Raw genomic sequence first — 18,305 nt, forward strand, 5'->3', positions numbered from 1 at the left:
TGAGTGTGGATGGCGGGATGGCTGAGCATGGATGGCGGGATGGCAGGGCGTGGATGGTGGGATGGATGAGTGTGGATGGCTAATACAGAGGGATGGATGGCGGGATTAGTGCTGCAGTTGTTACTGAGCAGCGCTGTGGGCACTACACATCCAGCCCACAATGCTGCTGCATCCGGCGTCATGTCTAGTTCCTCTCTTCCCTCTCCATACAGTGTGAGAGGAGAGGGGAGAGAGGAACCAGACATGACGCCGGGTTGTTTACATGTGATCGGTTTGCCATTTGACGTCAGCAGCCATTTACCGTGATCCGTGATGCGACTCGACGGTCACGGACACTCCTGTATGCATGCCCCATAAAGTAGCGAAGACCGTTAAATCTGGGAAAGCACCCGGCCCTGATGGATTTACCATACAGTACTACAAGACCCTCCTGCCTCTGTTAGGCCCACATATGATCAAAGTGTTTAACGCATTGGAACAGTCTATTAGGCACCCTCCGGCCGCACTTTTGGCACGTATATCAGTCATCCCAAAAGGGTGGAAAGACCAGTCTGATTGTAGTAGCTACCGGCCATTTCCTTACTCAATGTGGATTTGCAAATTTTCACCAAATTACTTGCCTCTCGTCTTCATTCTTAGGCCCTTTTCACACTACAAAATAAATCCGTTTTAATAATCCGTTTTAAAATCCGTCAGATAATGTTAAAAAACGGAAGTTATACGTCCTTTATAAAATATCATTAAAGTCTATGGGATTTTTTTATGTTCCGTAAAGATCCGTAATAGTCCGTTATAACATACGGACGTTAGTTATAACGGAATATGTGACGGGTCTTGCACTATTTTTTGTCAATTTTTTGTCCGTTGCAAGTAACGGATATATTAACGTCCGTTATATTTTAACATTGAAGTCTATGGCACACGGACGTTAGTAAATGTCTCCGTAAATGTCCGTTATGTTAGCGGACGTTAATTTTACTGAGCATGGAACAAAAATGACGTGCGGTTCCCGGTAAATATCCATAACCAGACCCTTCAGGTCTGGTATGGATATTCAGGGGAACCCCGCCGTCAATTTAAAACAAAAATGACGTGCGGTTCCCCCTAAATATCCATAACCAGACCCATTATCCAAGCACGTTGACCTGGCCGGCCGCAGAAAAGAGGGGGGGACAGAGTGCGGCCCCCCCTCTCTCCTGAACCGCACCAGGCCACATGCCCTCAACATGGGGAGGATGTCCCCATGTTGATGGGGACAAGGGTCTCATCCCCACAACCCTTGCCCGGTGGTTGTGGGGGTCTGCGGGCGGGAGGTTTATCAGAATCTGAAAGACCCCTTTAACAAAGGGGACCCCCAGATCCTGACCCCCCCCCCCTGTGTGAAATGGTAATGGGGTACACTGTACCTCTACCATTTCACGAAGGAAGTAAAAAGTATTGTAAAAAAAACACACTGACACAAAAGAATAAAGATCCAGCGTCGGGTGATCTCCGCTCCGGCGATGAGAAGATCCATCCATCCTGCGCAGCAGCATCCCGGACCTCCTCTCACCGCTGGGCACAGCCCAGCGAATGAGCGGCTGAAGCTGTGACATTTCTTATATAGAGGAGGCAGAGCCACCCGTCACGTGACCCCGCCCCCTCTGACGTACCCTCTGCTACGTCACTGGGGAAGACCAAGAAGAGGAAAGACCTTTCCTCTTCTCGGGCTTACCCAGTGACGTAGCAGAGGTACGTCAGAGGGGGCGGGGTCACGTGACGGGTGGCTCTGCCTCCTCTATATAAGAAATGTCACAGCTTCAGCCGCTCATTCGCTGGGCTGTGCCCAGCGGTGAGAGGAGGTCCGGGATGCTGCTGCGCCGGATGGATGGATCTTCTCATCGCCGGAGCGGAGATCACCCGACGCTGGATCTTCTCATCGCGGGAGATCACCCGCACCCGTCGCTGGATCAGGACAACGCAGGAAGCCGGGAACGAGTGGATTTTTCAGCGCTGGAGTTTTTTTTTTTTTTTTATAAAGGACTTTATTCTTTTGTGTCAGTGTGTTTTTTTTACAATACTTTTTACTTCCTTCGTGAAATGGTAGAGGTACAGTGTACCCCATTACCATTTCACACAGGGGGGGGTCAGGATCTGGGGGTCCCCTTTGTTAAAGGGGTCTTCCAGATTCTGATAAACCTCCCGCCCGCAGACCCCCACAACCACCAGGCAAGGGTTGTGGGGATGAGACCCTTGTCCCCATCAACATGGGGACATCCTCCCCATGTTGAGGGCATGTGGCCTGGTGCGGTTCAGGAGAGAGGGGGGGGCCGCACTCTGTCCCCCCTCTTTTCTGCGGCCGGCCAGGTCAACGTGCTCGGATAATGGGTCTGGTTATGGATATTTAGGGGGAACCGCACGTCATTTTTGTTTTAAATTGACGGCGGGGTTCCCCTGAATATCCATACCAGACCTGAAGGGTCTGGTTATGGATATTTACCGGGAACCGCACGTCATTTTTGTTTTAAATTGACGGCGGGGTTCCCCTGAATATCCATACGACTTCTGGAGCTGGACTTCAAGAAAGGGTGAAATGGTTTTTATTAACGGACGTTAGAAAGGAATGATATAACGGATGTATACGGATATATACGGATAAACATTATCCCTTTTCAATAAAGGAAGAATGGTAAAATATTTATCCGTATGTATCCGTTATTAAATCCGTTAATAAACGTCCGTTAATAGGTGTAATACGGATATTATAAAACGGACATACAATCCATAGTGTGAAGGAAGCCTTAGCTTCCCAAGGTACATTTGGACCCTTGTGTTTTTCTGAGTACCGATGCAGATGGGGCCTTCAATAGGGTGAACTGGACCTTTATGTTTGCAGTTTTGAAGCACATTGGTTTTGGGGACCAGATGCTTTAATGGATTACCAGTGTGTACTCAGCCCCACAGGCCATGGTCAAGATCAATGGGGTGTTCTCAGATTCTGTACCTGACAGGGTTGCCCTCTTTCACCCCTGTTGTTTGCCCTTTCGTTGGAGCCTTTCTTGAATAAAATCCGGTTGAACCCCGATATTTCGAGGATACAAATAGGAGATTCCAATGATAAGTTTCAGCCTATGCAAATGACTTACTCTTTTCAATGTCTAACCCACATTTTTCATTGCCTAATCTTATGAAGGAAATATACTGCTATGGAGCCCTATCAAATTTGAAGATAAATTATACAAAATCTGAAGGTATGGAAATTGCTTTACTTTCCTCTTTGCGTCAAACCTTACAACTCAATTTCAATTTTAAAGCAGAGTTCCTGACTTTTAATGTTTATTTAAAGTCTGTAGCTACAAAAAGTATAGCTGCTGACTTTTAATAAACAGACACTTACCTGTTCCGCGGTCCAGCGATGCGGCCGCACAGAGTATTGCTCCTCTTCCCGCTCCTCTCCTTGGCGCCTCCATTCACACTCTTGGCACCTGGCCGTGACAGCTTTTGGCTTCACAGCCAGTCGAGTCGCGCTGCGCTCCCGGAGTGGACAGGCGATCTCCTGGGACCTGTGACATGTCCCAGGTGATTGCCTAGAGCAGGGATATGCATTTAGCGGACCTCCAGCTGTTGCAGAACTACAATTCCCATGAGGCATAGCAAGACTCTGACAGCCACAAGCATGACACCCAAAGGCATGATGGGACTTGTAGTTTTGTAACAGCTGGAGGTCTGCTAATTGCATATCCCTGGCCTAAAGGAAGGGGCAGAGGAGGAGTTGCCTAGGCAGTCCCTAGGTGGAAGTAGGAAGTGGGACAGTAAGGAAAAAAAATACATGCCAAATGTGGCATGTAAGGGGGCGAGGATCAAGCTGCTTATCTTGGTAGAGATGTTGATTGGTGCAGACACAGAGATCTTAAACTATGGATGGTCATTGAGCAACAGTTTAGCTCTGTACCTTTACACAGGGCACTGTGATGCTATGCAGATTTACCAGCTTCTCTTAAAGGAACACTAAAGGCAAACATTTTTTTTTTTTTAAATAACAAACATGTTATACTTACCTCCACTGTGCAGCTCGTTTTGCACAGAGTGTCCCCGAATCCTGTCTTCTGGGGTCCCTCGGCGGCTGTCTCGGCTCCTCCTCGCAAAAGCTTTCCACCTTCATGCGAGCGAGCTCGCATGGTGGAAAGCTTTTGCGGGCGCGCTCCCGTGATACAACGGTGGACATAGCCGCCGACTGTATCACTTGGCCCCGCCCCCGGCGCCCCGCATCATCGGATTTGATTGACAGCAGCGCCAGCCAATGGCTGCGCTGCTATCAATCCGTCCAGCCTAGCCAATCAACAGCCAGGCTGGGAACCGAAGAGGATAACGAGGATGCGCGCTGGACTTTCGAGGGGTGAGGTAAGTAAAACTGGGGTTCGGGGGTGGTATCGCCGGATGTTTTTTCACCTTAATGCATAGGATGCATTAAGGTGAAAAAACATTTACCTTTACAACCCCTTTAAAACACGTCCCATTATAGGACTGTATCGCTTACCCCCGGAGGAGCCGCTGGTAAGATTTGGGATCGGCGTATTTAAGTTACCTCTATGTTGTGTCTAGGGGTGATGGTAGTGATGAGAGCAATAATAGAATGTCCAGGCCATTGGTTGACGTTTTCAATGCTTTATTCTCTGGTCAAACACGACCAACATGTCAACTTGAGGTAGACAGGATAGGTTGGTGAAGGAAGAATAACTTCGCAGAATCAGGCTATGGATAAAGAAGCAGTCCTGCCTTCTATAATTACATTCTTCTCGTCACCACTCTAGCCAGAGTGGGTAAAGTGCCCCCGGTCAGACCTCTTTCACAGGCCTGGCAGCCAGAGCGTCACTTAAAGCTTCTGGGAAGGAACAAGTCTCTGCCACCGACTTGGCTCTAATTGAATTAGGGTGTTGAGGTGAGACCTCTGCCACAGGCCTAGCGCTTGGAAGTTTGAATGATAGAGCAAATCCTCCCAGTATGTCTTTGGGGTCACCGACTGACAGTCTGAATGTGACCTGTCAGTGTCCGGTCACCCAGATCCCCGGTGGTTCATTCAAGCCCTATTGGATCACCTGCCTCCGGGTTCTCCTCAGACCGATCCCCCACCGAACAGCACCCAGCTTGGGATCTTCTCAATAGAAGTGGGAACCCAGTAAGTCACTGGGGTCCCCTGGCAGCATCAGTTGCTCCGGGCTATGAGAGCCCAGAGCCAGGAACTCCGCGTAGCGCGCGACCTTGGCCTGGTAGGCCATAGTGGTGGGGCCCGTGATGTGAGCACACCCTAAAGGTGGGTGCCGCACCTGGAACCAGGAACCTGCGAAGAACCCCGAACAACGGCCTCCGCCACAAAAATACCCCTCCCAGCATGCCCCGCGAGGGAAAACTCCTCCAATTGGCTGCTGGGAAGAAGCGGCTCCGCCCGGACCCCTCTGGCGCCACCTGCCTTCCAGAGATGAAACTGCATCTCTGGAGTACAGACTGACCCACAGGACAATCCAGAATTGGCGACAGCCAAATTTAACAAATCATTGAATGAGAGCAACATAACTCTCTCATTCCCCCACTAAATTTTATATAGCACCTGTACGAAAAAGTACACAGGCGCTACAGGACCTACACTTAGAATAGGATCTATGGTTTGTAGGACTTCTAGACTCTCTTCCATACAATAACCGTTGTTTCCTATACTGTGAAATCCTGGCTTTCCCCCAGGTATGGCGTCTGGCCCGTTTTGTAGTCTATTAGAAAGGGGATGCTTTAGATGCTTATACTAATGCAACTGGAGGGCCGATATGGATTAAAGTTCTGGCAGGCAATGTAGTTATGTCACTATTTTTGATCACTAGGATCCCCTGCGATTTACAGACAACAGCTGACACCATTTGAATTGTATTGCGAGGAAGAGGAACCCCTTCGTAATACCCTTCCAAGATATATACTTTGCTATTGCTAATAGCCCCTCCAGATGACGTTTTGATGACGGGCCTTAGCAAATGGGAAAGAGATTTGAATAAAACATTTACAGTTGCTACATATGGGTGTCCCTGTCCTAGGGGAGATGGGGTCCCTGTCCTTAGGGGAGATGGGGCCCCTGTCCCCAGGAGAGAAGGGGTCCCAGGCCCCAGGGGAGATGGGGTCCCTATTTTTAGGGGAGATGGGTGTCCCTATTCTTAGGGGAGATGGGTGTCCCTGTAGGGTGTCACTGTCCCCAGGGGAAATGGGGTTTCTGTCTTTAGGAGAGAAGGGGTCTCAGGCCCCAGGGGAGATGGGTGTCCCTGTCCTTATGGGAGATAGGTGTCCCTGAACCCAGGGGAAATGGGGTCCCTGTCCTTAGGGGAGATGGGGTCCCTGTCCTTAGGAGAGAAGGGGTCCCTGTCCCCAGGGGAGATGGGTGTCCCTGTCCTTAGGGGAGATGGGTGTCCCTGTCCTAGGGGAGACAGGGTCCCTGTCCCCAGGAGAGAAGGGGTCCCAGGCCCCAGGGGAGATGGGGGTCCCTGTTCTTGGGGGAGATGGGTGTCCCTGTAGGGTAGGGTGACCAGACATCCCCGGTTTCCAGGGACAGTCCCTGGATTGAGGACACTGTCCCCGGACCAAGTTTGTCCCCAGTTTTGTCCCCAGATTGGATTTGGGCAGGGGCAATTTCATAGACAGTAAGTGCAGAATAAAAAAGAAAAAAATTTGAATTACACACCCCTGTTCTGCCGCTCCTACTGGCTTGGAGGGGGGGTGTATTTTTTTGTCATTATCTGTGCCCCTTTCTGATGATCATGTGCTGGTCTGATCGGAGGGAATATTCTTCAGTTTTGGGTGCATGTCTGTTCTGCTCCCGCTCGCATGTTCTTCTGCCGTGGCTCAAGTCCCGGCCAGCCGCCTGCCTTGACTTGCCTGGCGGAGTGATCTTCCTCCGCTCCCCACCCAGTAGTAGCCGTGGCCCCGAGAGTAAAACTTGACAGGCTGTGAGACAGGCGGCAACTGGCAGAGAGTCGCTGATTGCCACCATTACTAGTAAAAAAATATGTCCCCGGATTTCATTTTAAAAATCCGGTCACCTTACTGTAGGGTGTCACTGTCCCCAGGGGAGATGGGTGACCCTGTCCTTTAGGAGAGATTGCTTTGTATATCGTAAGTGTCTGATAAAACATGTACATTGCTTTGTATAGAGTTTGATTAAACATGTGGATTGCTAGCGTGTGATAATATATGTGCATTGCGTATGATAAAACATGTGGATTGCTAGCGTGTGATCAAATATGTGCATTGCGTATGATAAAACATGTGGATTGCTAGCGTTTGATCAAATATGTGCATTGCGTATGATAAAACACGTAGATTGCTAGCTTGTAAAAAAAATACTATATGTGCATTGCGTATGATAAAACATGTGGATTAATATGTGCATTGTTTTGTATAGTGTCTCATAAAACATGCGGATTGTGCTAGCGTATGATAAAACATGTGGATTAATATGTGCATTGTTTTGTATAGTGTCTCATAAAACATGCGGATTGCTAGCGTGTGATAAAACATGTGCATTGCGTATGATAAAACATGTGGATTGCTTTGTATAATGTGCATTGCTTTGTTTAGAGTGCATTGCTTTGTATACTCTGCTTAGTGTAGCGTGCATTGTTTTGAATTAATTTCTTAGGTGACAGGCCCCGGGCTAATCCCCGGAAAAAAAAAATACTCTAACACCACTCGCCGCTGCACTGCGCCGAGTGGTGTTAGAGTATTTATTTTTTTTCCGAGGATTAGCGTGTTAATGAAAGGCCGCGCAGGCGCAGAGTGAAGTTGGTATCTAGGCAGACTACGTGAATCAGTGACGGTCTCGTGGACGCGCATGCGCAGGAGACTCTGTTGGAGAATCTGATGCGTTGGAAAATATGACAGAACAGCAGAATAGCGGGTGTCCGCTTCTCTGCAGAACAGAGCACGTGATCTAGGAGCCCGGGCAAACATGGCGGCGCCCTTAGAGCTGGTGCTGAGCACCGATGCAGCCGGCCAGGTGGCCAATTGTTCAGTATGGGATCCTCAGACAGGCGCCGTACTGCTCACCTACCGGGGAGGGAACAGTACACCCCACGCTCTGGAGCTGCTCGGCGGACAATACCTCCTCGGAGGACAGATGGGGAAAAACTACATCAACGTGTGGGAGCTGCAGAGAAAGGCGAGTGAGACATATTTAGGGTATTGTGTGTGTGCTCCTGTGTTATGGGTCTTCTGATCAATCATCTTTCTACCAACTATAGGACCAGCTACAACAGAAGATAGTGTGCCCGGGGCCAGTCACCTGTCTAGCTGCCTCTCCTAGTGGACTGTACTTGGTGGCCGGGATTGGAGAGAGTATCTACTTGTGGGAGGTAAGTCAAAGTAAACATTGCTGAGAAGTGATTCCAATGAGCGGTCTAAAGATGGCCATCAGAGATGAGCGTTAAACGCACACTCTTAGGACTTGTTTACATTTTTAGGGGGGCAGTTTCTTTTTTTTACCACCCCCTTAAAGAAGTATGGCCAAAGTAGGGTTGCACCGATACCGTTTTTTCATCTGCGAGGACTAGTACCAATGCTTTCGGTCAAGTACTCGCCAGGCAGCCTGAGTCAGCTGCTCTCACTCCCCTGTGCAGCCTGCTCTGAAGAAGAGTGGCAAAGGTGTGCGCAGTCTATTGGATTTGGGTGTGCACCCAACACTTAAACACACGTGTGTAAATATATATACATATCTGTAGCAATGAACAGGGCCAGTAAAGCAGTGGATGAGGACAGTAGGGCAGAGATTGGTGTCGGCAGTTTATTTTATTTTTTGATTTTATTTTTACAATTCTTTAGGAGCCCTATTGGGGGCTTTGGTGAAATATCAGGGGTCTAAACAGACCCCTGATGTCTCACTTTTGAGATAGGGAAAGGGGCTGAGGACAGTCTTTCTCTGCAGCCAAGCAGCAGGGGGAATCTGCTCAGCAAAGGGTGATTAGGATGTGCCTTGGCACACCCTGTGCGCATGCCTATGATGAGTGGAGACGGATAGTCACTGCTCTCTGCTCCCAGGAGACCAAAAACTGAGCAATCAGCAGTCATGCGATCACCCAGTTCTCAAGCTTAAAGCCATCTTTGTAGTGTTGTAGCATCTCAGCAATGTTACAGAATAGAGGTCCGTATGTATGTTTCTTTAGTAACCCCCAAACTCCTTTAACGGATACGTTCCTCTTACCAAAAAAAAATGCACACTTTTACAGGTTAAAATATGTGTGTATTTTCTTTCCAGAGCCATCAGATTATGGTGAGGAGGGAACATAACGCCTCTCAACAATCTGTCAAACGCCCTTTGAAAAGTGTTCTACTGCAAATCAGAAAGTGACACTTTTTTTTTCTTCCTGTGAGCCGCAGGCCAGGCCATTCCTGCCTCTTTGTTTACATGAGCTGCCAGGGTGGGAATGACCCAGCTTGCAGCTCATCGGATTAAAAAAAGAACTAGAGTTCGGCTAGACGTGAGTTTGGAGGATGCTTAGGCAAAACTTTACCTGATAAAAATAATGTTCTTTAGTAAGGAACATACGATCGAGATTACTATGTTACCAAAATTGGTGTGTGCTGTAAATTGCCTCCAGCATTGCTTCTGTTTCTTCTTGCTAGAGGCTGCCATTTTGCTGAAGCCCAGAGCCCCTGGACAGCAGTAAATCTTTAGGGCTGTCAAGAGATCAACCTCTACAAATTTGGCACAGTGACTAAAAATAGCAACTAAGCATGTGAGCAGGGTAACACCGAGTTACTGAATTTTAAACAGTATAGATACTCATTTTATGTTTTCCATAGCTATACCTGCAAAAAGTGCCAGTCTGAAACAATCTAGTGGGATCTAAGTTTCTGACTAAAGTTACATTTTTAGGCTCATCTCTACCAACATTTTTCGTTTCATATGAAATAGCAAACTGACAAATATCACAAGTTGAGCATTTCTTTGCTTTCAACATTTAATTTAGGAATTAATGGAATTTTCCAAATGAAAACCACATAGTGTACGCTATTAGAATTTCCATCCTGGTTCTTCAATTTTATGTTTTGAAAAATCGAGTCTCTCAAAATTCTACTGTTTACCTTTCTCACTATGGGACTTTTATGGGGATAGCAGATCTCCAGTGGCTATGCAACCTTTCCTGCCCACATGCATTTTGGCTAAAACCATCTTCCAGTTTAAAGGCATTCAGGAAATGATACTGCTGTATTCTATTATTTTTTTTTTTTTTTTTTTTTTTATCCCATTGAAGATTTTACACTGAACTACTTTGTCACGGCAGCATTTGGAATGCACTTGTGACATGGTCCCATTGATGTAAAAATTGCCACAAAGCATTGGGATTGTGGGTGGGATTCTGTCAAGAGAACCCTGTCACTTTGCCCATTGAGATGAAAACGGTGATCAGTGCCTAGCCACCCAACAACTTCATCAACACATAATTGTACTACAGATAAAGAGTTCTGGCTGCGCACTTGTTTCAGGTTAGTGACTTGGAGAACATTTAAAGTGGTTCTAAAGGCTGAAGGTTTTTTACCTTCATGTATTCTATGCATGAAGGTAAAAAACTGTGTGCAGTGGGTCCCCTCAATCCTTTATTTGCGCTCCCTCCGATCCAGCGATGTTCACCATTTGGGATGAGCCGAACACACCAAACGTTCGTGTGAACTTTAGAACCCTATTAAAGTCTATGGGACTCGAATGTTTGAAATCTAAAGTGCTAATTTTAAAGGCTAATATGCAAGTTATTGTCCTAAAAAGTGTTTGGGGACCTGGATCCTGTCCCAGGGGACATGTATCAATGCAAAAAAAAAGTTTTAAAAGCGGCCATTTTTTCAGGAGCAGTGATTTTAATAATGCTAAAAGTGAAACAATAAAGGTTAAATATTCCTTTAAATTTCGTACCTAGGGGGGTGTAAAGTTGGCATGTGAAATAGCGCATGTTTCCCGTAATTAGAACTGTCCCTGCACAAAGTGTCATTTCTGAAAGGGAAAAAAAGGCATTTAAAACCGGACTTGCGGCTATAATGAATTGTCGGCTCTGGCAATTCAGAGAGGATTCATTCGTAAAAAAAAAAAAAGCGTGGGGGTCCCCCCAAATCCAATTACCAGGCCCTTCAGGTCTTGTATGGATATTAAGGGGAACCCCGCCGTCAATTAAAAAAAAAATTACGTGGGGTTCCCCCCAAATATCAATACCAGACCCTTCAGGTCTGGTGTGGATTTTAAGGGGAACTCCACCCCAAAAATCTACACCAGACCCCTTATACGAGCAGGTTAACCTGGCCGGCCGCAGAAAAGAGGGGGGGCAGAGTGCGGCCCCCCCCTCTCCTGAACCGTACCAGGCCACATGCCCTCAACATGGGGATGATGTCCCCATGTTGATGGGGACAAGGGCCTCATCCCCACAACCCTTGCCCGGTGGTTGTGGGGGTCTGCGGGCAGGGGGCTTATCAGAATCTGGAAGACCCCTTTAACAAAGGGGACCCCCAGATCCTGGCCCCCCCTATGTGAATTGGTAATGGGGTACCCCTACCATTTCACGAAGGAAGTGTAAATAGTTGGAAAAAACACACACCGTAGAAAAAAGTCCTTTATTAATAATAATAAAAAAAAACAGCGGTGGTAATCTACTCGGTCCCGGGTCCCCGCTCCAACGTTGTCTGCTTTCAGCGACGAGTGATCTCTCCGGTCCATCGATGAGAAGATCATCCGGCATCCAGAGCACAGCATCGGAGGCCGCCTCTCTCCGCCGGACACAGCCCAGCGGAATGACGCGGCTGGAGCTTTTGACATTTCTTATATAGGGGAGGCGGGGGCACCTGTCACGTGACCCCGCACCCTCTGCTACGTCACTGGGGAAGCCCAGTCTTCCCCCTTGCGTCAGAGGGGGCGGGGGTCACGTGACGGGTGGCCCGCCTCCCCTATATAAAAAATGTCAAAGCTCCAGCCACGTCATTCCGCTGGGCTGTGTCCGGCAGAGAGAGGCGGCCTCCGATGCTGAGCTCTGGATGCCGGATGATCTTCTCATTGCTGGACCAGAGAGGAGATCACCCGTCGCTGGATACAGACAACGTTGGAGCAGGAAGCCGGGACCGAGTAGATTACCACCGCTGGATTTGTTTTCTTTTTTTTTTTATTATTATTAATAAAGGACCTTTTTCTACTGTGTGTGTGTGTGTGTGTGTGTGTGTTTTCCAACTATTTACACTTCCTTCGTGAAATGGTAGGGGTACAATGTACCCCATTACCAATTCACATGGGGGGGGGGGGGATCTGGGGGTTCCCTTTGTTAAAGGGGTCTTCCAGATTCTGATAAGCCCCCCGCCCGCAGACCCCCACAACCACCGGGGAAGGTTTGTGGGGATGAGGCCCTTGTCCCCATCAACATGGGGACATCATCCCCATGTTGAGGGCATGTGGCCTGGTACGGTTCAGGAGAGGGGGGGGCCGCACTCTGCCCCCCCTCTTTTCTGCGACTGGCCAGGTGAACGTGCTCAGATAAGGGGTCTGGATTTTTGGGGGAACTCCATGTCATTTTTTTTTTAAATTTGGGGTTGAGATCCCCTTAAAATCCACACCAGACCTGAAGGGTCTGGAATGGATATTTGGGGGGAACCCCACGTCATTTTTTTTTTTAAATTGACGGCGTAGTTCCCCTTAACATACATTCCAGACCTGAAGGGCCTGGTAATTGAATTTGGGGGGGACCCCCACGCTTTTTTTTTTTTTTTTTAAATGAATGAATTCTCTCTGAATTGCCAGAGCCGACAATTCATTATAGCCGCAAGTCAGTTTTAAATGTATTTTTTTTTCTTTCAGAAATGACACTTTGTGCAGGGACATTTCTAAGTATGGAAAACATGTGCTATTTCACATGCTAACTTTACACCCCCCTAGGTACGAAATTTAAAGGAATATTTCACTTTTATTGTTTCACTTTTAGCATTATTAAATTTACTGCTCCCGAAAAAATGGCATTTCTTTTGCATTGATACATGTCCCCTAGGACAGGACCCAGGTCCCCAAACACTTTTTAGGACAGTAACTTGCATATTAGCCTTTAAAATTGGCACTTTAGATTTCTCCCATAGACTTTAACAGGGTGTTCCGCGGCTCTTCGAATTTGCCGCGAACATCCCAAATTGTTCGTTGTTCAGCCGAACAGGCAATGTTCGAGTCGAACATGAGTTTAACTCGAACTCGAAGCGCATCCCTCTTCAAGATGGCCTTGGCTGCCCCGTGTCTCTTCCTCTTCGTTGGCTGAGGCAGCAATGGCAGCCCATTGGCTCCCACTGCTGTCAATCACAGCCAGTGAGCCACTGCTCTGTACGTCCTTATAGATGCATAGAGCAGCGGCTCGGGAGCCAGCAAACGGCTTTCTCTGGGGCCATTGCTCGAGGGGGAAGGAGACAGGAGTACCAGCGGCGGACCCAAAAAGAAGAGGATCGGAGCTGCTCTGTGCAAAACCACTGCACAGAGCAGGTAAGTATAACATGTTAGTTGTTTAAAAACAAAACAAAAAGATTTATTATCACTTTATGCCATAGACACCCAGGGGCCTAGCATCTTCAGTCAAGAAATTGCATACTTTATTTTTTAATTACAGGTATCCTTTAATGTATTGCATAATTTAAATGTAAATATCAGATTAGGAAATGAATACGTGCTTTTGAGGAAAATGTAAAGATTAATCTCATAAATATTTGTTTTTATTAAAAAAAAAATTTTTGTGTGTGCTTTTGTTGTCACTTTTGAATTCAGCCTTTTTTTTTCTTTTACATTTCCACTGTGGTATCTAGGTTTGTACAGGAAATCTCCTTGCCATTCTCAACAGTCACTACCAGGATCTGACCTGTCTCACGTTCACAGATGACAGCAGCCATTTTGTGTCTGGTGCAAAGGATAGCCTGGTCCTGGTCTGGAACCTTTTCACGTAAGGGATTTTTTTTTTTTTTTTTTTTTTTTCCATAAGAGCGGTTTGAAAGGTCTGCTCAACATGTAGACATATATATAATTTGCTTTTGATTGATGAGTGTGAGGAATGTCAAAAATAGATCTGTAATGCAGATAAATGTAATAAGGTTAGGTGGAAAAGGGGTTGCCCAAAAAAATAAATCTAAACACATGGTCCAGGTACCAACTTTGCCAATGGTAAAGCACCTAACAAAAATCTTTGTATAAAATGACATGCAGTACAGTCCTTAGATTGGCTAGGGATATATATCCGTTTGGTGATCATGTTGATGTTCAAGACTCTATCTTAACCACTTACCACCCAAGCCAATTCCGGCATTTCTCTTATGCCTCGTACACACGATCAGAATTTACGGTGGAAAAAGTCAGACGGAATTTTTTCATCGGATATTCCGACCGTGTGTGTGTGCGCCCCATCAGAGTTTTTCCATCGGAAATTCCAACGGATTTAGATTTTTTTTCGATGCTAAAAATTTCTATCGGAAATTAAGTTCGCCTGTATGGAACTCGGACGGAGAAAAAACAACACATGCTCAGAATCAAGTCGATGCAATGCTCGGAAGCATTGAACTTAATTTTTCTCTGCTCAATGTGGTGTTGTACGTCACCGCGCTTTGGACAGTTGGAATTTGGTGCGACAGTGTGTGTGCAAGACATCTTGAACGGAATTCCGTCAGAAAAATCCGTCGGAGTTTATCCCGACGGAAATTCCGATCGCGTGTACGTAATATGTAAAAAAAAATTGCTAGAAAATCACTCGGAACCCTCAAACATATACACATACAGTGGCTATAACTGTCAGGTTTCTGTTCTCATTCAAAATGAGACAAAGATAAATCATTTCAGAACTTTTTCCACCTTTATAATGTGACAACTCGATTGAAGTGCAAACTGAAATCTCTTAGGTGGAATAAAGTAAAAATAAAATAATGTGGTTGCATAAGTGTGCACACCATTATACTAACACTTTGTTGAAGCACCTTTTTGATTTTATTACAGCACTCAGTCTTTTTGGGTATGAGTCTATCAGCATGGCACATCTTGACTTGGCAATATTTGCCCACTCTTCTTTGCAAAAACACTCCAAATCTGTCAGATTGGGAGGGCTTCTCTTGTGCACAGCCCTCTTCAGATCACCCCACAGATTTTCAACCGGATTCAGGTCTAGGCTCTGGCTGGGCCATTCCGAAACGTTATTCTTCTTTTTCTGGTGAAGCCATTCCTTGTTGATTTGGATGCTTGCTTTGGGTCGTCATGTTAAAGGATGAAGTTCCTCTTCATGTTCAGCTTTCTAGTGGAAGCCTGAAGATTTTGTGCCAATATTGACTAATATTTGGAACTGTTTCCTCTACCTTGACTAAGACCCCTGTTCCAGCTGAACAAAAATAGCCCCAAAGTATGATGCTGCCACCACCATGCTTTACTGTGGGTATAGAGAAAGGATCACCGCTCCAGGTGGATCACTATGTAGAGATGGACTGACTCAGGATACCGTGGGTGCTGGCGATGCACTGACCATGCATACGATATGAAGAAAGAGGATGGATAGCCGCACTCCAATGACCAAACGGTTGTCTTTTATTCAAAAAAACACAGCAAGTACATCACTTCACAAGGTGCAACAAAGGAACAGGTAGATAGCGTTTCGCACTGAGCTAGTGCTTAATCTAGCCATGATTAAGCACTAGCTCAGTGCAAAACGCGTCGGCTATCTACCTGTTCCTTTGTTGCACCTTGTGAAGTGATTTACTTGCTGTTTTTTTTTTTTAATAAAAGACAACCGTTTGGTCATTGGAGTGCGGCTATCCATCCTCTTTCTTCGTACCTTTTACTGTGGGTATGGTGTTCTTTTGGTGATGTGCAGTGTTTTTGCGCCAAACATATCTTTTGGAATTATGGCCAAAAAGTTCAACCTTGGTTTCTTCAGACCATAACACATTTTCCCACATGCTTTTGGGAGACTTCAGATGTGTTTTTGAAAAATTTACCTGGGCTTGGATGTTTTTCTTCGTAAGAAAAGGCTTTCTTCTTGCCACTCTACCCCATAGCCCAGACATATGAAGAAGGGGAGATTGTTGTCCTATGTACCACACTGCCAGTACTTGCCAGATATTCCTGCAGCTCCTTTTAATTTTGCTGTAGGCCTATTGGCAGCCTCCCTGACCAGTTATTATTTTTTTGCCATACTGGTGGCTAGTGAGGCTGCACTGCAGAACACTGGTGGGCACAGGCGGCACTGCAGTGGTGCAGGTGTGGCACTGGTGGGGCGCAGGCGGCACTGGTGGGCACAGATGGCACAGGCAGCACTGGTGTGGCTCAGATGGCACTGGTGGGGCAGAGATGTAACAAATAGGGGCACTATTGGGCACTGTTTAGCACTCACGTTTTGTCGCTTATCTCTCTCCTCTTCTCTCATGCTGCAATGGTGTGAGGAAAGGAGAGAGATTTAATTGGCCCTTTACCGCGATCGTTGTTTCTGCGGGTCCCGTGGACCCGGCGAGCAACATTGATCGCGTGTGCCCGCTCGGGCGCACGGGAACGATTCTCGTCTATAAGGCGGTGATTAAGTGGTTAAAATTGCGCACACACGTGTTGGATGGTGGCAAGCTACAGTACTTTAAAAATCTCCAAAGGCAACGCTTTAAAAACGCTTACAGATTACCAGTTTAGAGTGGCAGAGGAGGTCTAGTGCTAGAAAACTTGCTCTCGCTCGAACCTTTGCAGGGATACCTCACATGTGGTTTAAACGCTGTTTACCTATGTGGGTGTGACCTACGTATGCATTAATTTTTGCGTGCAAGCACAAGGGGATGGGGCGCTTTGAAACATATTTTTTTATCTTATGTTTATTTTTACACTTTCCCTTTTTAAAAAATTTATCACTTTTATTCCTATTACAAGAAAGTGAAACATCCCTTGTTATAGGAATAGGGCATGACCGGTCCTCTTTACGGAGGGATCTGGGTTCTAGAAGTCTCCTCTATGCTAGAAAGCCTGAGATAAAAAAACAAAATGGATCTCGGGCATTCCTGCAAAAAGTGGCAGTGATTACATCTACCAGAGCTGGAAGTGACGTCAAGACCACTAAGATGTCTTTTACAGTGTAGGGAATCCCCAACTGAAAAAAAAAAGATATCTAGATAATGCCTGTAGCTGTAGGCATCGTCCAGATATCCCCACTCAAAGTAAATGACGTCTACCCTGGGGAAGTGGTTAAGAAGAACTGATTACTACGGATGAAGTCTCTACCATTCATATTCAACATTGCGGCTATTCTCAGGTTTGGTAAAGACCACCTTGATCTTCCACAACACTAATGGAAAAAGGACTGAAGGGACAAACATTCAACCTACTGGTAAATGCATATAGCATTATGTCTGTAGAAAGCGCAACACTGTGCAAGCACCTTTTCCAGACTGCAGAAAGTATAAAGTTGTAGGCCTCATGTACTCCCTTGGGGGGCCTAAACAGTTGGGAAGCTTAATACTTGGAGCCAATGAATTCCTTCTGGTTGGATTTCCTTTCACTTCCTGTCCTGAAGATGCAAAAGAAAGTGAGACGATCTCTACAATGTGAGGGAAATTACCATTTATAAGCAGATGTCACCAGATAAGCACCCACATTGAAAGCTTTCCCTTTTAACTCTTGTTTTCTAAAAACCATTAACATTTTGGATCACTTTCTGTTGGTTTGACAAGTCGCAGAACAAATGCGGGGCATGCATCTACAAAGCGTGGTCAGAGGCAGTAATAACAAAATTATAATGCACCCATTTTTGAAGGTAAAAAAAGTGGATTTACTAGGGTGTGTTTTTTTATTTTTTTTTTTTTTTTTTTTTTTTTTTTTTTTAGAAGCCTGGAAAGCATCAATGATCAGCAGATCACTGGTGCCATGAAGGGTATCCTGCAGGCTGTCAGTGTAAGCCATCTGCTCATACACCACTTACGGGCAAGAAGATACACTGACAGGAAGCATTGAACTTCCACAGCGAACTACAAGCCAACAGTTGCAAAGGCTGTTGGTAGTTGTAGTTCATTCATTGACAGTGCTCTGCGAATGAGTGACACGACCGCATGGCAGAGCCCCACACAGCCACTTTTTTTTTTTTTTAAAGTGGCTGCTGGTACGTGGAACGTCTCCCCGTACTGCTGTCACAGCGAAAGCTTGGGTTGCCGAGCCGCTTCAGGCGCAAACATGTTACACCCTAAAATGGGTGGAGCATGTAACCTGTTTTTCAGAGCTGAACTTATCCTTTAAAAATGGCTATACATACATACACTTTATTTCTAAATTAATTATGTAGCCTGAAATTCTGTGG

General features: G+C 46.2%; 1 protein-coding gene across 1 annotated transcript in view; it reads left to right on the top strand.

Moving 5' to 3' along the window:
• Positions 1–7,839: 7,839 nt before the first annotated feature.
• Positions 7,840–18,305, top strand: part of WDR18 (WD repeat domain 18) — a 34,134-nt gene continuing 23,668 nt past the window's right edge. Inside the window, exons 1-3 of the mRNA XM_040322189.1 lie at positions 7,840–8,170; positions 8,253–8,363; positions 13,813–13,946. Coding sequence (XP_040178123.1) covers positions 7,961–8,170; positions 8,253–8,363; positions 13,813–13,946 — 455 coding nt within the window. The 5' untranslated portion in view covers positions 7,840–7,960. The remainder of the gene's footprint in view (positions 8,171–8,252; positions 8,364–13,812; positions 13,947–18,305) is intronic.

This window comes from Rana temporaria, chromosome 1 (genome assembly GCF_905171775.1).
Source record: "Rana temporaria chromosome 1, aRanTem1.1, whole genome shotgun sequence".
NCBI classification, from domain to species: domain Eukaryota; kingdom Metazoa; phylum Chordata; class Amphibia; order Anura; family Ranidae; genus Rana; species Rana temporaria.